The sequence below is a fragment of the Temnothorax nylanderi genome, unplaced genomic scaffold, assembly GCF_030848795.1.
Source record: "Temnothorax nylanderi isolate EJ_2023f unplaced genomic scaffold, tnyl_v1.0 TNYL_tig0064_pilon, whole genome shotgun sequence".
NCBI lineage: Eukaryota > Metazoa > Arthropoda > Insecta > Hymenoptera > Formicidae > Temnothorax > Temnothorax nylanderi.
This window is the reverse complement of record NW_027249126.1, coordinates 842,124-863,869: the sequence shown is the minus strand read 5'-3', so window position 1 is coordinate 863,869 and position 21,746 is coordinate 842,124. Positions and strand designations below refer to the sequence as shown.

The 21,746-nt window shown below is 45.2% G+C and overlaps 1 protein-coding gene across 2 annotated transcripts; it reads left to right on the top strand.

Annotated features, from left to right (window-relative positions):
• Nucleotides 1-1,052: 1,052 nt before the first annotated feature.
• Dab (DAB adaptor protein) lies at nucleotides 1,053-15,029 on the top strand. Of its 2 annotated transcripts, XM_071708141.1 has the most exons (7): nucleotides 1,053-1,837; nucleotides 4,808-5,022; nucleotides 5,100-5,243; nucleotides 7,243-7,395; nucleotides 7,864-8,112; nucleotides 8,356-8,607; nucleotides 8,693-15,029. In XM_071708141.1, exons 1-7 carry the CDS (start codon nucleotides 1,801-1,803, stop codon nucleotides 12,980-12,982), a joined length of 5,340 nt encoding a protein of 1,779 aa, XP_071564242.1. In that variant the 5' UTR covers nucleotides 1,053-1,800; the 3' UTR covers nucleotides 12,983-15,029. The 2 variants fall into 2 exon arrangements, with proteins under 2 accessions (XP_071564242.1, XP_071564243.1); XM_071708142.1 differs by lacking the exon at nucleotides 7,864-8,112.
• Nucleotides 15,030-21,746: the final 6,717 nt, after the last annotated feature.

The following is a 21,746-nucleotide window of genomic DNA, read 5'->3' as shown; positions in this document are numbered from 1 at the left end:
AAACTATTATATTTTTAAATTTGACATTTTTTGTTTATTCGTTTATTGGTCTTTGAACTTTTCATGCTGTCAAAGATAAGTATGCAACTATAACGTCTGCAACTAATTGTAAGAATTAAGAATTTTGCATATTTAACTTTAAATGCAAAGATTTTATATTTTACTTTTATATCTTATCTTATATTTCCAATCTATTATAAAATTCGAGAATTAATAATTCTCATTATACTCTCCTCTCTGGAAATGTTTTATCATTAAAAGGACCTTACGCAAGAAAAAGAGAGAGATATATAAAAATAAGTGAAATAAATTATTTAAGTACCAATGTGACACTCAAAATGACAAATGACATGTGAATAGAGCGAAAGTCGAGAAAGCGAAAGTCGGCGGGAAGATCATCCGGTTCGAACGATACCCGCGTTGATGTGACGAAAGTAACTCGCACAATAAGTAATCACAGTACAAATTGCAAATGTTCTAAGAAATAAACCAAGATTAAAATCGCAATCGTGTGCTGTTATAAAATATTTTACTGTTTCAAACCAAACTTTGCACCCCGACGACAGAATATCTGTCGATGTGTTTTTCCTCATTTCCTCGCTTCCTTATCAGTTCAGCTAAATATCAATTAGATATATATTCTTGAAAAAGAACATATATGTTACAAATTATCAAATTTATGACTTCGTAATCAAAATTTACAAATTACAGTCGTGATTTCACTTCACTGCCACGTCTCTGTTTAAAGGGGTAAGAAAGACGGCGCGAATCATCTCGGATTTTACTCGAGAAACAATAAAATCATTTGGAAGAACGCGCGGTCTCATTTATGGAGCTTCGTTCTCCGTTCTCCGTTCTCCAGGTGTCAGAACGTCGCCGATGGTCAACGCGAGCGAGCGGGAGCGGCCCGGAGCGACGGTGCCGAGTACTAGGCAAGGCAGACAGGCATGCAGCAGGCAGGCGTATATTATTGATCAATAAAAGCGGCTAGCATGGGCGCCCGTGCCGGCGGTGATGGCGACGGCGACGGCGGCGGCGGCGGCGGCGGTGGCGGCGGTGGCGGTGGCGGCGGCGGCAGCTGTCACTTCCTCCGCGTTTTTACGTCGCGCGCGTGGATACACGCGCTCGCCGCCGCGCGCGTGGAACCGTGTCCCCGGTGCCAGGCAGCGGCGCGCGGAGCGATCCTCGCGATCCTGCTGCTGGTCGTCCCGTCCCTTGCCGTCTCGCCGTGCGCTGTGCGGTGCGTCGCGCGTTTTTAGGTGGTGCGTGTAGGCGGTGTGCGTGCACGGCGACGCTTACGCGAGCACGCGTGATACACGCGCCGCCCGTCTCTCGGCCGCTCGCGTTCCTCTCGACGCACGGGAAATACACGGCGCGGAGGGTGAGACGCCGGCCGGGGGTAATAGTGCGAGAGAGGGACGGTAGAACGGAGTAAGAGAGAGAGAGAGAGAGAGAGAGAGAGAGAGAGAGAGAGAGAGAGAGAGAGAGAGAGAGAGAGAGAGAGAGAACGAGAGGGGGGGAGAAAGACTAGGGGGTGCGCGGACACGGAGGGAACAGGAAGAAGGAGAGAGACAGAGGGAGAGACCGACGTGCTACGACATGTGTCCGTGCTGAGTATCGTGTCCCCGACCGTGCCGACGTACGAGGGTGCGCCTTGAAGGCAGGGTGACCGGCTCCGCGGGAGAGGGGGCGGGTGAGAGACGGGACGGGGAGAAAGATAGAGAGAAAATTCTCGTCGTCCCCTTCGTGCCGTTCTTCGGGGACTCTCTCTCTCTCGCCGTCGTCTACGCGGGACCACCGATGCAGACCTTACGGAAAAAAAACAGTCCGTGCAAGTGTGAGTAGAGGGCGGATATTTTCGCCACCGACTCGGTGTGCGCAGCGCGTGCCCCACGTTCTTCTGTAAATCGCTCATGATTTCGACGAGTTTACGTGTCGTTCCGGTCGTTCCCGATGGCGAGTCGACGGGTGCTTCTGGTGCCACCCTGTAGATCCGTTAGGGGTAGTTAGAGGCGCCCCGTAATATGGCTTCCTCGTGCTCGCGTATTCGTGCGAGGAGTTACGCTTCGCGCGATTCCGCGATTCGGCTACGCTGTTCGACACGACTGACACGCGTCTCGCGACGCAAAAGATGATGCGAGAAACGAATTCGCGAATTCGCTCGCGAAGACCGGAAGTAGCCCCTCGCGTTCGCGCGTTTACCGACCGAAAGACCACCACCGGTCGTTCGCCCCGCTGACAGATGTCGACGGCTGTCCCGTGCTCGAGATTACTACTGGACTGACTTTTTAGAGGACAGCGCGAAAACGCGCTTATCCCCTTATTCGATTAATTGGCGTAATTGAAATCGTAAAAGAATGCCGCGGGGAATAGGATGATCTCGTTATGGAAATAAGCTGGAAAATATTCTAATGAAGTTTATGGCGAACGCACGCTGATCTGTCAACGCTGTATACATCGGCGCGTGTTCTCTCATAATATATTTAAAGCTAAGCGGTCGATAGTTTTCGAATTACGCCTGTGGAATATGAAGGAGGCTGAAAATGGCAAAGTGGGAGGATGAAAATGGCAAGATGTCACTAAATGATTTGCAAGACTGCAAGTTATTACACAGGCAAATACACTTCGTACAGATAGACAATTTTTTGATGAGTCACATGACAGTAATTTATCATTCTTCCTGTTTGTTCCTTAATTGCAGCTGATTCTCTGTTGATGTTACATAAGTCAGTCATGAGTCGCTATTTTTTTTTTTTTTGCAACAATCACGATCTTCTTTCTCTCAAGTACATGATACAGGATGTTCGTAAATAAACGGGTCAAGTTTGAACGAGCCGGACTTCTTCGATCCAAGCTTTTTTTGCGAAAATGTCAAGAGTGGTCTCGTCGCGATAAAAATATTTTCACGACGATACACCAAGTTTTCCGATACATTTGGTTGCTATATTGTCGCGTGTCTTATCGCGCAGTACATATACACAATATACAGAATGTATATTAGCTTGACTTCAGAAACTGACAGAGATCGGGAGAAATCCGATAAAGTTTCAGTTCTTCCTTCAATTCCTTCTATTAAATTTGGTGTTCTCGGGACCAGCCTTTTCTTAAGAAAAATAGCAAGGGAAAAGATTGTTGCCTTGTAAAAATTCTCTAATAATAGGTGAATTTATAGTTGGACGTGCCAGAGTGTCACGTCGATCTGCGCTTCATCTCGTGGACCGTAATAATAATTATTATTGGGACGGAGGTCTGGGATACACGGGGTCGAATGCCACGCAGGGCGCATCTGGCGCGGAAAGCAAGGAGAAAGAAAGAAGAAGGAGCCTCGATGAAAAGTTGGATTAGTATACCGGACGTATACGCTCTTCGAGTGCCGACAGTTGGCGTTCTCCACTCGAAGCCTACGAGTGCCTTCGAACAAACGCTACAGCAGCGTACGGTCATTAAAATCGCAGGGGCAGCGAGAAGCCTGCTGAGAGAGAGAGAGAGAGAGAGAGAGAGAGAGAGAGAGAGAGAGAGAGAGAGAGAGAGAGAGAGAGAGAGAATCGCGATACCTCTCGTCTTTTTTTACGCTCTTTCTATATTATTTAGTTTTCCGACAGATTTATCGTGCCCTTTTGTTTGCACACTCTCGCTGAGTAAAGTCAACTATTTCGCGCAGTAAAGCTAATACGATTATTCCCGGACAATAATGCATAGTTATTTACGTTCACTGATATTTACGTAATTCGAAGCTACATGAATTAGTTACATTCATTATAACTTGAACTATATAATCGCACTTTTGTTGATTACACCGAAGCCACGAAGTTATAACGAGGCGTGCAACTGCCGTCCCGCACCGTTTCAAATATTTATCTCCGGCATTAGTCCATTTGCCAAATGTTATTAGGTACTTTGACACAGCGGAAGCAATATTCGCACTTTCGTTTCCCCCAAAAGCGGATATAACAAAATGACACGTATTATCATCGCGGTTACGAATAGGTATATATCGGCCCAATTATCGGTTTCCGAGCCATTAATTTTAACGCCGGTCCTCACCGACCGGGAGATCGTTCTCAGTGGGCACTCGAGTTCTCTCATTTTATAGTCGTGTCGGTCAAATTGATTGTACGAGCGATCGATGTCGGTTTAATGCGTTCGGACCTATCGCCGTCGGGATCGCTTCTCGAGACCCCCCCGCGGCTCCAAATACGATAATTTGATCTGCCGGGCGCCGAGCGAGTCTCCTTCACGCGAGACTGAGCGGGGCCCGCACGTCGCGGCGTTACAATGAGCGCTCCCCGTCCTGGTGGGCTTTCGTATTTTCGCGTTACTTCCGCGACGGTTCACCATTCGCGTGCGGAATGGATTGAAAACTGTTCGCGGGGAACGACCTTAAACTCGTTGTCGTACTCCCCATTGAAACTCCATGATACCTTCCATATTAGATTTTTTATAACTCTTCCAAATACTCTACACAATAACTATCTTGGTTCTCTTGCAATGTGGCACTACTTTCTATATGAAGCGAAGAAATCTCAGACGTATGTTATTCTGCGCAAAAAAAAATATATATATGTAGATGTGTCAATTTATTTTAGCAGATAAAATTAAAGACAAATATGAACTAATTTGTTTACAAAACCCTGCAATCTTAATTATACATATATCCAGCGTTTATGAGGAAAAAGAAGAAACTTAACTGCAATTGAAATAGATCGCTTTGAACTATTAATCATGAAATTGCAAACGTCTGAGATTATTTCCATTCGTTTCTCTAATTAACAGAGCGATAAAATGATTCTGCGTATTTTGCTTTCAGTCAAGAATGACCCAACCCGCTTTCTTGGGGAGGGCGTATCGTTTAAGGCGAAGCTGATCGGTATTCTGGAGGTGTCGGAAGCGCGCGGTGACCGGATGTGCCAGGCGGCCTTGGCTGACCTGAAGATGGCGATTCGCGCCGCCGGTGAGCACAAGCAACGAATCGCCGTTCAGGTCAGCATAGACGGGCTTCGTTTAAGGGACGAAAAGACGGGGGTGAGTAGCGAAATTATTCACACAGATGGACATATCGCGGATCGATCTATACTATAATTTATTACATCCTTTCGCAGGACTGTCTGTATCATCATCCGGTGCATAAAATATCATTTATTGCTCAAGATATGAGCGACTCGAGAGCCTTCGGATATATTTTTGGGTCACCGGATACAGGACATCGATTCTTCGGCATTAAGACTGATAAGGCGGCGAGTCAGGTAAGTTTTTCTCCCATTTTCGCTTCAAACGGTCGTCTCTTCGCGCGACGTTGCACAGAAGAAAAGAATTTCCCTCTCGTCTAATATGTAAAGCGAAAATCCGTGAAATAATGTAATTTACGACGAGTTCTTGTATCTTTACGAGTAACGCGCACTCGAATGTCAATTTTGAGGGATCTCGTATCACGCGCCCCCGGCAAATACGCGAAAATCTAATCAGGGTGCGCAAGACGCAGGGCGAGGGGCATCGAATTGATTTCGGCAGCTCGAGAGTTATCGGGGAACACACGCACGAGCGATTACGATTTTCCTGCGTTCCTGGCCGCCAAACGCGGTTAAAGTGTGTCAATTATCGGGAACGAGTATAGCCGGCCGCGTATCGGGGAGGGTAAGCCGGAGGGGAGCGGGGAGAGAGCCTAGAATGATATTTGCCCGATCCGAGAAGCAATATCGACCCCGGGCGACCGTAATCCCGGATGCGTATGTAAATAATTGCATTACACGGCTCCGCGTTCGGCCTCGCCCCGTTCCTCCGTTGCGTCCTCGCCGCGGGAGATTGTTGCCGGATTATCCACGGCTCGCTTCGTATGCCGTTCAAAGGGATCGACGAGCAACTTCTTGATATTCAAATCCGTCAGTATATCCCACTTTTGTGCTCAAGCACCGCGCGGTTTAACCATCGAGCAAACGCCCCTTTGAACGTTTCCTTTTTCTATGTCGAAGAAAATCGAAAGTCACACGCAAGTACATTGTACTTAATTGTAATCGGCTAGGAGCGGAACAACCGTAAAAAATGTTATCCTAGAGATAATAGAAAATTTAATTTCAATAATGAATTTTAACAAATAAATTAGATAAGCGAGAGCAACGGCGTATAATATTTTGGCATTACCTCACATTGAATTTAATTGTGTCACATTTAATTGCAAATAAGATCTTTCTAATCTAATTCATTAGAAAAATTCACAGATACTTATCTGAATCCCTGCTTAATGTTCTCCGCTATATAATGCGTTTATTCTCACTTGTCTCATCGAGCAAAATAAGTTCGTAACAGTTCCGCTGAGCCCTATTACGGTATTATTCGCGTAATACATTGCGGTCGCGAGTAATTTTCCGCAAGACGCAATAGTAGCAAACAGAAGTTCATGACGACTAATCGGCTGCGTTAAATCAAGAGGAATATGTTTAACTCTGCCACGAAGCGCAGAGACTTTCGCTCTCGATCGCACGAGCGCGCGCGCACGCTGGCACAATTGCCGGGCCCTTAACTCGCGCAATTCAATAGCGACGATTATCGTCGCGAAAATGAAATCAGCTCGGGAAGCTCGCGCGACAGGTGGCAAATTAATTCAACAACCTTACGCCTTCATTCAATTTCCAAGTTTAATTTCTGCGCTCGCCTCCTGTAAACGGCTCTGGGCGGTAATCCTCACCCGTATATTCGGCGGCGGTCGTGTTTGACGCGCCGCTGGAGGTTTTAACCGGCACGGAGTCGCGGCAAACAGAGGGTTCTCGCGCTGATAGCACGGGGGGCAGGAGGGAAGGGTGAGAACGGAACGAACGATCGAAGAAAGGTTTCGGAAATTACGGTCAACGGGCGTGGGTAGCGCTTCCTATTTCTTCGATATTTTTCAGTCCCGAAGAAAAAGAAGTTAATTCAGATCTGTCGGGAATTCTCGAGGCTTCAATTTAGTCTTAAGTTAAAATAAAAGGAAAAATACCCGTCTCTTGTTTCTTGTAACATAAGAGACTATCATGCGCGTGTCTAAAAATTTGTTTAAAAAATAAAACTAAAACAAATGACAAAATTCATTAACAAAAAAGTCTTGTTGTTATTTTTAAGATTTCTTCAAAAATTAAATCGACAAATATTCTCAAATAAGAAAAATTCTCCAAATACGTCTGACTTCGAATATGCGAAATGTAAACGAGTTTACGTCCGCGGTAAAAGTTTGGCATACCGCAAATGACACAAAGAGAACGTTTTGTTTAACAGGTGGTGATAGCGATGCGGGACTTGTTCCAAGTAGTGTTCGAGCTGAAGAAGAAGGAGATCGAACTGGCGAAACAGCACATAGAGCAGAATGCCATTAATGCGATTAAATTCCACACCGGCGGTATTTTCATTGAGTCGGCACCCGACACCAAGGTGAGTTCCAATCCTTCGAAATAATTGCTGCAGTCAAAATATGTCGGCTAAATTGTTTTCTCAAACGAGTCTTCTTACTCGTATTTTTAACTGCTTCACTTCCCTCATAGTGTGCCTGAAGTATCATTATTCACAGATCCGTTTGTTTAAATGGTTTAAAGTTAGCTAACGTTTAACTAATTCTTCATCTCCTTCTAAATAGATCTAATTTAAAAACATCATGATTAGTTTAAAAAGAATTTTCCCACACAATATTACTTTGCCCTAATCATAATTAATATAAATGTTTGTCGCTATTTAAGTTATACTCATCTCATTACATTATAATAATTTAGAAAGAAATAAAGAATGTTGAACGAGACAGTACGAGTTAATTGACGTTGGTGAAATCGGCTCTAAGAGAAATAGTATTGATAATAGTAAGACATAATTATCAGAGGTCAGACGCGTTACGATAATTTGTCACAGGGCGCAGCGGGCACCGAGTCATCGTTTCATCGAATTCGCACGAGTAACTGCGAGGTCGACAAAACCGCCGATCGCAAGAACGAGACACAGAGTGGTGTGATTGCGGATTTGCTAGATCTGCAGTTCGAGCTGAATTCGCTGCAACAGGGCATTCATCAGATGGACAAAATTACGCCGGAAAATCCCGTACCGTCTACCGACGATCTATTCGAGACCGATCCGTTCGGTGATTCTTTCGCGAACATGAAGGTGCGATTAGTATTGCGACTTTGCGAATATCCTCTTCATTTAATACGCTAGAAATAAAACTGCAATAATTATAATTATTGCGATCTTAATATCGGCTTCTCGGAGAAACTTATTTTCACGATCGAATATATCAGAAATAAATTGCAGATACGTAATCATTACAATCATGATAATTCATAAAGCGAATAAGAGCCGACACTTCTTATCAATATTATACGTTTTATTTTCCTGTACCTGTTGCAGCTGCAGGATACAGTTCGTCCGATTTTACCACCGCCACCCTCCTCGACGAAGAGGGGACATTTAGAGCGGCAGCATACTGTACCAGCACCGCCCGCATCGACCACTTCGAGTCCGGCGACAACGTTAGTTAGTAAAACACCACCACCACAAAGTACGATTCATTGGTTCGACAAGGAGGCCGAGAATCTCTTCAACGACGAGGAGATCACGAACCTGAGTAAGAATTCGGCGACGAGGAAGGACCAGGAGGACGTAAGTGTCAACTTACGTATGACTTTGATTATATTTTTTAGCGAATACGTTTTTAAAATTTCACACGACGCGTATCGTGCTACAGAGCTCGACGGAGACTACCCCTCGCAATACTCAGACGAAGAGCCCGCAGATCGACGTGTTCACGGAGCTGGATCCCCTGGGGACCGGTCTGATCAAGCCTTACGTGGACAAGAAAGATTTCTTCCAGCACCTGAAGAATCCACCGAAGAAAGTCCTCAAAGATCTGGTATCCACGAATTCCACCGATAGCTTTCCGACGAATTTCAATATCACGACCAGCACGGATTGCACGGAGTCGACGAAAACCCAGAACGAGCTATCGTCGAGGGACAGCGAGGACAGCAACTTCGCCAACTTCGATCGATTCGACGAGAACGAGGCGAGCCAGTCCAGCCAGCAAACAATCGACTCGCCGCCGAAGAAAGAGACGGTCTCTCGATCGATCCATCATCAGCCTCTCTCGGTGTCTTTGCCGCCGGAGGAGACGACGTTACCCAAAGCAGCGAGTACCGCTTCGGGAGGAAGCACGATCCTTCGCAGCATGGACAGAGATTCGACGGAGTCGACGCAGGGGTTGGTGAAGCTACCGAGTCCGAAGAAGTATCTTCAATCAGTACGGAAGAGGGACTTCGACATCGACTTGCCGGCCGGAAAGGCGCAGTCTGTGGAGTCCAACAAGCAGTTTCCGGTGGATTTCTCGATAACGAACGAGTCGCCGGCATCGCCGTTACGGTCTTGCTCGTCGGACGCGAACTCGCGTCTCTCTAGCTCGAGCGCGGAATTAGATCTCGTGCCGGAACCACCGCCCAGAGGTGCGGGAAGCATTCTCATCAACCCGCCGCCTTTACCGCCGAAGAAGCAGGGGGCTCGAGGGGGCGCGAGACCACCGCCTAGACCGCCACACACGGAGGGACATTTCCAGTACGACTTTCCACAGCGTGAGGCTTCACCGTCACCCACCAAGATCATTAGGGATAAAAACAAAAGCCCGCCGAGAGACACCAAGGGTCATCAGTTCGACGATAATTTCAGCCCGCCTCCGCAGATATCCGAATCGGACAAATCGGACTTTACGACGACCACTGCCTCCGCCTTCGAGGATTCTTTCAGCACGATGATATCATCCGCGACGTCGTTGTCGTCCGTGCCCTTTACCAGCAGCAGCACCGTCCCGGTCACAGACTCGAAAAAGACGAAACCGCCGCTCGACATTACGCTCAGTCAACTGACGTCGTCGTGGACGAATTTGGATGAGCTGGCCTCCAGCCTCGGCATGACCGTCCAGCAGTTGACAAGTCTGACTTTGACGCAACTCACGCAATGTTTGGCGACTCTATCGACGAAGGAAACCACCGTCGGCAACGTAGAGGAAACTATCGTTTCGCCAACAACATCGACAACGACGAAGGAGCAAACGGTGTCAAAATCTACGATCTCGTCGCTGTCGTCGTTGGCGTCAAAAGCGACGATCGGATCGAATTCGAGCTCCTTTGTATCGGAGTCTTTCAAAACTAATTACGAATCGGAAACAAAACCGGATCCTACATATGATAAATACGCAGTTTTTCGAGAATTGCTGGAGATGGAACAGATGGAACGAAGAGAGGAAACAACGGTCGAAGAAGCAATTGAGGAGGAAGAAGCGCTTAACGAAAACGGACAAGCTTCCGACGAAACGAAGATACAGCCGGAAGCGCAGACCAGCGAGAGCACTTCGAATTCTATAACTTCGTTGGTGAATCTAACTGTCAAGCTACCCGTCAAGAGCGAAAATTTGAAAGAAGAGTCTGCGAAGCTGGACGAAACGATGACTAGCTCTATCGCGAATTTAACGAAGGAAAAGTCGGTAGAAGTCGGGGACAAAGAAATCGAGAAGGAAAGTGACGTGATGACAGATGCGGATGTCACATCCGATTCGTCCACGGTCCAGCAAACGGAGATAGACATCGAGGACGACACGGAGAAGACGCAGACTATCATGGAGGCGGAGGAGAGAGGGGAGAATTCCGAGAGAGGAAGCGACGCCAATGGCACCTCGTCCGACAAGGTTGGCTCTGACATTCTCAACGATGAAACGAATGGCTCATCCGTGGCCGAAAGGTCCTCGACGGAAGTGAAATCTTCGATCTCGACGTCAAGCGACAGATACGCCGCTCTGCGGGAGATTATCGGCGAGCCGGAGCCGGTACCGATTAAGAAAGACGACGAGGAGATGGTGAGCTCCGCTCGAGCGTCACCGGTGGTGCAATCTCAGCAACAGATTCAGCAATCGAGAAGTCTCGCTGAGGTGGAATTGCTGAATTTGTTCTCCGATAACTTGCCGCCACCATCGAGTCCGAATATCTCGGTTAAGAAGGATTCGGAAGATCTGAAAGCCGTGGCGATGGACATCTTTGAAGAGATCAAGATGCTGAACACCGGCATGCATCGCGCCAAGGAGACCAAGTCACTCGCCTCGTCCTCGGGCTTTGAGGATATGTTCTGCCCGTTCGCGGAGACGACGCGGTCGGACAAAGACGACAGCAAGGAGGACAGCAATTGGGCCAAGTTCGACACGGGTATCTTCGGCTCGTCCGACAGATCTTCGTGCGAGGGGCAGCGATCGATAGGCGGCACTTCGCCATGGTCGCCGGACGGCAAAGATTTCCACAGAGAGGTCCCGTTCAAGGGAAGCGGCGGTTACCGACACTCGGGGGACAGCGACAACGAATGGAAGGACGAGGAGGAGAGCGAGGAGAGCAACGGCAGGGCACGAGGGGACGGCAGATACTGGTCCGGCTCTCGGCATCCGCGATTCGATGCGCCCGGTTTCGAGGACAGATCGTTTTACGAGGACCCTGACAAGCGGGACCGCAGCTTCCGCGACAGGATGGGCAGGAAGTCGCGCGGTGCACCGTGGGCCAAGAGCGGCGGCGTTCATCGGCCACGCGAGCCGTCGCCCTGGCACGAGGAGAGCCAATGGGAGGACGACGGTCCGCGACGGTGTCCGCATCGAAAAGTGCAGCCCTACAAAGACGAGGAGGATCAGTACGAGCACTGGAAATGCCGGCCAAAGCCGCCCCCGCCGCAGCGGTGTACCTGGAGCCATGACGTTCACGGTTCGTACTACGACGACGAGCGTAAACGGAAACTGATGCTGTGGAACGAAGAGGACCGTTTCGGCAGCAGCCAGGAGAGCATGGGCTACGACGAGGAGGATCGGTGGAGCAGACGACGATACGAGAGAAGACGATGGGAGGAAGATAACAGATTCTGGGGTAGAAGAGGACCCCCGGACGCCGATTATTCTATGAGAGAGGCGTACTATTATTATCGCGATAGCAGAGAGAGACCTCACGACTATCCGTCCTGGGACGAGGAGTACGCCCAGGAGCGTCCGGGCGACGACTCGCCCAGATACAATCCGGCGGGTAGGAAGAGACACTGGCCGAAGAGACCCAACAGCGCGAACGACGGGCGTAACAGCGATATGGTGTACGCGGATCCGCGCAAATTCGGCGCCTCCAGATCCGAGTGCAGCGACAACGACTCCGATCCGTACCTACGATCCTCTCAGCGCTCCAGGAGCCGCGAGAGCTACTGGGGCAGCGATCAGGAGTACGACAGCTGGGTGGAGCGGCCGTACTGGTCCGAGGGTCCCGACTCGAAGAGCGAGACGATGCATCGCAAGCGAATAGCCAGGCACAAGACTCGACAGGTGCAAAAGACGCAGAGTCCGTTCGAGGACGATTTTGCGCAGAGCGTCGAGCATATGGAAGCTGCCGGCCCGAGCGGCGCGGTAGAATCACTCACACCGGTGGATACGCGCGTACGACCGGACACGGCTGATCCGAAGCGGGAACTGCCGCCCGCGAGTCCCTCGTCCGGTCTCAGAGGCCCCAAGGATCATCCTAGGCGAGACATTCCCGTCCGGGAGTACAGTAAACGGTCGAGCTACTTCGAGGACGATCTCACGCCCACGGCAAGCGCATCCAGCGACACGTCTGACCGACAGAGGTTGTCGTCCGAGCTCAAGGCCACGCCGGAGGAGCTGCCGTGTGACACGAAAGATCCGCAGCAGCCCATCGACGGCTTCGTCTCCGAGGATAGCGGCCGCGATTCCTTCTTCAACGGCGACTTGAGGTTCGACGACGACGCCTTCGTCTTCAAGTCCGAGTTGGAAGACAATGTGCCGGACCATCGCGCCACTACGTTGCCGCTGAAGAATTCCAGGCAGGGAAAATACGGTCCGGGGAATAACAATAACAATAACAAGACGGCCAGGGGCGATCAATACATACGGAAATCGGAGTCGGTGAATATCTTCGCGAGAGAGAGCGACCCGTTCGACGGCGACGATTTCTTCAACTGATCCGTCGAGCGAACGACGAGAGTCAGAGTCGCTAAAACCCCGCGCTGAATGGGCGCGTGGACTCTGATGTGGACTAGATAATTGGAACTTGAATAAGAAGAAGAGAGAACGAGAGAGAAGAGAGAGAAGGAGAACAAAGGGACGGTTTTCATTGCACACTCGGAAAACGTCGGCGGATCGTGAAAAACGGTGGAATCCGCGCTACAACGATACTTGGTTCTCCTCTAGTTGGATATAGCAATTTTAACGTAGCAAAATTGAAGAAAGAGCTTTGAGTGCGGCTCAAACATATCCGAAAAAATTGTTGTCCATAGCGATTTTTTGCTGCGCTTCTCTCGTTTCACGAAATTCTTTTAAAAATCTGTTCTTGCCCAACTGATTCTTCGTTAAAAGATTTTCGTGTATTTTATCTTACATTAATTTACAGCATGCCTGTATTTTCTGACAGATTTAATCCAAATCAAATTTATTGATTCGTTTTGAAAGAAAGGCTAAAATGCGCTCCGAAAATTAACGATTTTTAATCTTTTTTTTAGACATTCTGATAAAGACATTTCAAAACACCACAATTCCACAAAGAAACTAGTCATTGTTCTAACGAATCTGTATATATCTAATATTATTGATGTATTAGGGTCGATTTGCCGAGAGAGAAAAAGAGAAAGATCAGCATGATTTAATATATTTATTAATTATTATATTATTATAATATTAATTGATTAATTGTTAAATATTATTTTATGCATTTATTTATATACTCAATTTATTTAATAGCCATTGCAAGAATTTGTGAATGTGCAGTTTAACTCTGTTTGTTTTAAAAGGAACGATTCTAGTCACGTGTGCGTAACCGTTGCATCTGGGAGCTTCGAGCGAGGAGAAACTGATAGCGTGCGTTTTGGGGAGTAATCAAAACATGATTTTTATACATTTTTAACTAGCATGAATCAATTACTTTGCATTAGGCATTCGTACATCGTCGACGATCCTTCTGCAAGCTCCCCTCCGATTCGCCATTCGGTTACGCTGCTGATAAATTGCTCTCATGTGTGAGAGATACGAAGGGTGGTAGAATTATGTTTACACATACGAGATTATTGCCTTATGTGCGTCGTACCTTTAATGATTTAGTGCGCGAAACTGACTCGAGTATGAAAAGATTGCGTATTGTTTGATGCATATGAAGTCGAATTGTGGAAAAAAAAGCTCTGAAAAAATACAAACTGAACTATCTTGCTCTCTAATTTTTCGACATTATCAATTATTTTGTTGTAAGTAAGAATAAACACAATATTGAGAGAATAATGTAATTCTAAGTCATAATCAAAACTTTACAATTAAGTAATATTTGTAGGAAAAGATGACTTGAAAATTTCAGACAGTATCGTCCAGCATATGATATTTTGCATTTTTTTTTCCTATTTAATGTAGAAGAGTATTCTCGATGGCTTAAATTTACATTATTCTCAAAGTCTTTAATGAGGAAAATTGCGTTTTCATGAAAGCAAAGTGAAATGTAAAAGGAAGGCTGAACAAGAGTTTTTTACTTCAAGCTACAAATAATGTGCGCCGCCACATTTTTTCTGTCTAATCCAATCTTATATACAAGGTGCACAGTTATCAAGATTTATCGCAAATTCTCCGCTAATATACTTGCATGATTTACGTTGATGAGTATCCCTACGCTAACCACCGTATTACAACGATCACGCCGACATTTTACACACTGTATGTACTTATGTAATAATAGTAGTAAATTATTTAACTCGTTTAATGGTTACTCGACACTGTATGCGTCAAAAATGATAACGACAATACCGCTTTAATGGCAATTCGATTCCTCTTGTCCCCCCCCCTTCCCCAAAAGATTTGTTAATACGGCTGATGATCAATTATACAAAATCATGCAAATTTATCTCGCTGTTTTTACATACGACTTCTTAAAGGATCTGTGTAGATACAACTTTACGCAAGACTGCGGCGATTGACGATAAGAAGAAATTAAGCAATTGTATAAAATAAAAAGAATATATAGCGGTGACACATATCTTCAGTATTCTAGGTGATATTAATTACAATAACGATAATTTCAACGCTTAGTACAGTCTAAAGCTTTTCTGTTGGAAATAACCTGCTTCTAAGCTTAGAAATAGAAAAACTATTATTTTGTGAGCTTAAAATTATATTATTTCTCCGCGAGAAAAATCGAGCATTTTTTAAATTTTTATTTAAATATCCAGCAAAGAGGAAATAAACTTTTGCTGTATGTGGCATTGCTTATTTTGGAATTCTGACTTGAATATATCAAGAGCATTAAGAAGATAAAACAAGTAAGTATATAGTTGAGATTTTAATTTTTATACTGTTATAAAACTGCTTTTTTATTTAAAAAAAATTTTCAGTAAGAACAATGCTTTTGTTATAATTACTAATTAAAATTAAATTAACATTTAACAATATCTAGGCAAAAAATAGCTAATACCAAAATCAATCAATCAATTAACATAGTCTCGCACTAAATAATATTATATCAGCAATTAAAATATAATATGAATAATTTTATAAAAAAAATTAATAAATTTGATTAAAGTAGAAGTAAATTTTGGAACAATATAGAATATGAAGGGAGATCCAAGAGTCTCATAAGTCTCATTGTGTATATAGCACGTGCATACTATCACGTGCTACTTCTGTATCCTGATGCTATATCGTCACTGTCTTGTCGCTTTCGAACCTTCAGCTAATAAAAATATATAAAAAAAGAATCTCAAAACAATTCCGAGCCCTCGTTGTATTTCGCAATTCTTTGGTATACGCATCCTATTCTTACGAGATCCTTCAGCAAGGCTCTTCTTCGCGTTTGACAAAAGCAAAGTGACAAATATATAGGCGCCAAGTCGTCGGGGTGGCGTCGTATCGTCATCGACGTGCTCAGGCCGTATAATCGGTATACGGCCACGTCCCTCGGCCTCGCGTGTGTACGCCACCCCGTTCCTTGATTTCGGCCGCGCACAATGCACAATAAAAGAGCATTAGGATCGCCGGCTTTGTCGAGAGAGAGCGGCTGCACGACTTCTCTCGCAACAATGGCGCGGCCTCCACTCGGCCGCGGTGCTCGAAACACCTGGCAAACAAGGAAACAATGCGCCGCACGAGCCGCACTTCGACGGGATTTCGCGCATTTGGGGGTGCGCGCACGCTAACAAATTATCGCCCCTTCCCTCCACCCTCTCTGCCCCATCTCCGCCACCCCCGCGATTCACCCCCGACGGTACCGCATCTTTCTCGCGTTCTTCACCTTCTTTCCGCCTTCTTCGCTCGATGCTCTGTCGCGAGTTTCGGAATTGCGAATCGCGTGCTTTTAGCGCGAAAATTTTTCGAGCTCTCTATAGCTATAAAAAAAAATCACCACGTTGCGTGTTTGAAGCATATTTTCGAAACGAGTGCTGAATAAATTGATCAGATTTTAGAAAAGTAAAAAAATTGAGTTTTTAAAAGTTTCTAACACATTTAATTTTATTAAGTAACCGATAATATTTTCTCTTAATATTAAAATATGTAATTTTATAAACATACAATAAACTATCTGACTTTCTCACTAATCTCACGTAGAAAAATATAATTAAAGATGTTTAAAACCAGCTTAAATTCAGGATAAAAAATGCTGTAAGGTATTTCTATCAAACAAAACATCAGTGATAAAAAAAAGTAAATCTATAAGCATAGGTGGGCTCAGACCAGTGGGTCTATTCTGTAACTCTTAGCGACAGTTTCGTTATCGTTATACTTGCGTTGCGCAAATATTATGTATAGTAAAAAAGCTGCGCAACGACAATATAACGATAACGAAACTTTCGTTAAGAGTTACAGAATAGGCCCACAGATCGCTATATCTTTGGGAGTGATGCACGAGGGAGCGGAAAGCTGTGGAAGAGGGCGGAGTGTAAAGAAGAGAAAATCAACCCGCATGTACTCGTACGCACTCGAAAACGAAAAGTACTTTCGGCCATGCGGAGGCGGGAACCATAAAATGCACCGAGCGGCGGCGGCGGTGGTGCGCGCCCTTCTCGGCCAAATGCAACTCTGAAAAGCCACGAGAAATGTTTGTAATTGGGATCGTTGGCCCGTGCTCTTTGGGCTCAACGCGTTTAAGAGAGAAAGAGAGAAACGGAGAAAGAGCGTGCTCCCTTTTTGCTCGAGTGCGCGCGTACGGTTTTGCGATACGCGTTGGCGTTTTATTTTGTTAGAGCGCCTATATTCAGCGCATTAAATAGTTCATAACGTAAGATACTGCATAATCTTCTGCGTAAAAAAACTTAAATGTAGCTGTATTTCTGTAAATAATTATTCAGTCATAGTTAAATATTGGAAAAAAGACAGGATGAGAGAAAGACAGAGAGAGCATTATTTTGCTAAAAAAAATATTTAAAAAATCATAATTTTTTATATATAATTATTAACGCAATTACTAAAATTTCACTGTATAAGACTTAAATTTAATGGGCTGATATTATTCTGATTTTTTTCTTATTTTTATATATAATATTGTAATAGCTTTTCCACGATTTTTCATATTGCTGGTTGCAGTAATAAAGTGTTCCCACAGAAGAGCGATCACCGATAATTCACCCATTAAGTATTTCCCACTTAACGACGAGATCGTTAGCGTCGGGCGCGCCAATGTGTGTCCATCAATATTTCATAAGTCTCGAGTAAAAGCAGCGAGTGTTTACCGCGTTCTAAGCAACTAAGCGAATCCTCGATCTCGTTCGCCGGTTAGCCGTAAGTGTGCTCCCCGCCGGCAAATTTGCATTGAATTGAATTTCAGATTCGGTCGCGCGGCTTCACCGCAATCGGGCCGCCGTTGAGGGCCCCCTCCGGACCCCCTCCGTGTCTTTCTTCAATCTGCGCGAAATCAAATGAGACAATATACAGGGTGAACCACGTAATTTAACCACGCCGATTAATCAATATCGTTGATAGGACGATCTAAACTTATTTGTCTTGTTATTATCTTTTATAATCTTGAATAATTTGCTTTAGAATAGTCCGCAGAATGATTTCCGATATGGCGATATATCTTTCGACAGTCGTCCATCTTAAATATTTCCAAAATCATATTCAACCTTTAAAATAAATAATCGATTTATCTGACTATTTTCCGATGTCTGATATTCACTCAAATATATACAAAGCTCGCAATATACATCGTACGAAATAAGGACTCAATCGTGATAAAAAGAATCTTCAATTTACCATCTCCGAACCGCATAGGTAAATGGCTCTTCCTACTCGATGCGAAAAGGAGTGAGGGGGGGGGGGGAGTCGCGGAGGACATCTCGGTGTCGGTGGCGAAAATGGCAGACGCGGCAAGGGACGGGGAGGAAAAGAACGAGACGATGCTCTCGAGTAGAGAGAAGGGGTGTGAGATTCTCGACGAAGCGGGAAAACGACGTCTTGAAAAAGGTGCAAAGCCGACAGTATTCTTTGTAGCGGGGATATTCGCCTTGTGCCGCCAAGACCTCTTCGCACTTCTTTACCTTTCCGCGTCCCACCCTCCGGCTCCTGCGACGCTTTCGACTTTCTTGCGCAGCGCCTTCTTCATCCTCGCGACTACCATCACCACCACCACCACCACCACCACCACCACCACCACCACCACCACCACGTCGTTGCTCTACTACTAACCACCGACTCAACTACCACCAATCCAACTGCCACCGCCGTCACGAGGATCGGCTAGTAGTAGCAGCGACTTACTTCTCCGCCCAATGCCGGATCCCTCGCCCGACTGGAGACTCTCTTTCGGCACGGGATATTTACCAACATCCAAGATGGCGGCATAATCTCGCGGAGCTTTTTGCGGGGAGGGCCAAGAACGGCGACGAGGACGAGTCATCCGCACAGCGGCGACGCGGTCTTTCTCCGCCAGTAAACACTCACTCTCTCTCTCTCTCTTTCTCTCTCTTTCTCTCGTTGCTCCTCTCACGATTCTTACTAACTTCGTCCTCGTCTTATTCTTCTTCTTCGTCCTCCTCCTCTTTGAGCTCTTTGTGAGCTTTGTGCCGCACACCGTGCACTTTTGTCACCGCAAAAGCGGCTGCGCTTCTATTTTTCAACGTCGACTGCTCTCCCGCGAGATTGAGGATTTTAGGTCGCATAGTGCTATGTAGACGACGAAATGCGTCGGCGGTTCCTTAATCCGCGAATCTCTTTGCACATGTGTCGCGAAAATTTTCTAAAATTTTCTTGTAAAACGTATTTAAGATTATTTTACAAAACGGTATAACGTAAATTATTACTTGTTTTAGTGCTATATTCTGAAATATTATCATGAAACTACACGATTGATTAAAACTTCAATATATAGAAATTTAATTGATAAAATTGGATGTGTGCGCTGACATATTTCGTTATGAAAAAATTGTCTATTAAATACATAGATGAATTTACAATATAGCATATGTTTACATTCTTACTTCGTGTACGTCGTAATTTATCAGATCCACTAACAAGTGTTATAAATTTCTCTCAAAAAATCTTTGCTAAAAGTTAAATTAAACCATATATCACGCATTAAAACTAATCTATGTATTCTTAAAGTTTTTTTATCTTCAAGTTAAATCCACTATTCAGATACTCTTTCACCTTTTCTTTCTCAAATGGTAAATAAAATAATTATCTGCTTAAAAAACGACATTGTGTTTAAATGTCAATTATAAGTTTTAGGGAAAACGTTCGAACAATCTTTACAAAAAAATCGGTCAAATCGAAAGTTCGATCCCGAATCCAGCGCAAATTCATTCCGCTATACGTAGTTTCGTAGCCGCGAGTATAAAGTCGACCCCCGATCGCGGTTTGCCTTGGAATTTCCAGAAGATTTGGTCCGAGGAAACTGACGGTGGCGGGAACGGGGACAGGAGGAGGCAGGGGGCGAGAGGGAAGAAATCAGGAGGTAAATACGAGCGGCGAGAGTCCAGGGTAAGAAGCAATCGGATCGAATGGTGGAACTCTCGGAATCCGCAATCCGCCGCGAAGTGAATGGCGAACCTCGAAGAGTTCTATGGAGCGGGGTGCACTCCACACACACCCCGCGCGGGCGCCGCGCGTTTTCCTTTCCTCTACCCCTGTCGTCCTCGTCGGTCTTAAGATTAAGGCGCGGTAATCGCTGAATCGGCAAGGGAGGCCGAGAGGCACGGAACTTTTCAAGCACTTCTTCGCGATGCTCCCCGCGTGAGAAAAAAACTCTGCGAGAAATGCATGACGAAAATATTTTTATTGAGAACGTTAACGGACCTCGCTTTTCTTGCGCAGCAAGGATGTCAGTAGACAATGATATTACCGTTTTGTTGCACGAGTAAATAAAAGTAAAAATTGTTAAGCTTAATACAATAACATTCGACTTTAGATATTGTAATATATCTTCTCTTCTTTTTTATCGTGTTTGCTTTTCCTCCTATGGATACTTGAATGAATTTAGAATAACATTTTTTTAAAGATTGTCTAAGTGTTAAATTATGTCTTGAATTATAAGCAATTAGGAATAAAGCGCTAAAGTATCAGTATATATAGAGAGAGATATATGGAAGAGACAGGTGCACGGCAATATAGGACGCAAGACACCGAATAATGATCATTACAACGTCTCGCGCGTCGTGAGATTTCAGAGGCACAACGACACAATACGCGGCATTAACATTAGCGCGAACGGATATTGAAATCCAGCACGAAGAGCGCCTGTAACAAAGAAGCGGAAGCGGCGGGGGAATGGCAGTTGGCGAAGAGTTTCGCCCGCGCGTACGTGGAGTAAGTGCAATAATACCAGATTATTTGCACCGCAAAGCCATGCGTACGGGTAAACACAATATTCGCTCTCGGCTCGGCTCGACTCTGTGAACCGATAGTGCGCCCAGGTAGACTCGCATCCGCATCTATATCGCGGTTCCGCCGTATCTCCCATCTCTCTCGATCACCCTAATTCTATCTCCCTCTCGCTCGTACACCCAGGCGTCATAAATGTCTCGATACATTCACCCTAAATCCAGACAGGTTTTTCGAAAAGATGCACCGAATCCAAATACATGATACTGTCCGTATTATTACTGGAAAACAATTAGGAAATATTCGTTTGTGCATTCTCGCAGCTAATTTATCAAGATAAAATTTCGTCTGCGTCAATAAACTACGTTAAGTAAATTAAGATCAAATTTAGCTCGTTAAGTAAAGATTGAAGTGATTTTATTTGATAATAAAATGGAAAAGGAATAATATATCCTTATTTTCATTAAATTTATAAGGTACAAATTATTATCTTAGCTATAAGACATAATTTATATCTTATAATAATATTTATCATGTGGTTTTTATTAGTAATAATTATTACATGTATTAATATATCCAGTGGAGCTAGTGAATATTACGGCATTTATCAAACCTAGTGTACATATCCATGTTTCTCGTGCACGCCTCTCACCCCTAACAGCTTCTCTCTCACTCCCACCCTCTCACTCTCTCTCTCTCTCTTTCTCTCTCTCACTCTCTCTTTCGCTCTCTCTCTCTCTCTCTATGTACCGCTCTGGCGTAATACAGATTCTATTTGAGCTGCCTCAGGGAAGTTAACTTGTGATGCGTGCAGCTCGTCTCGCTCTGTTGGCGATTCTACGGATCTAGTCGATGGTTGGTTGGTTGGTTGCAGCACTTCCACGATGAAAATGCGATGCGATAATGGCGCTTAATTATTTCTTTAACCCCTGCCCCGCGCTAC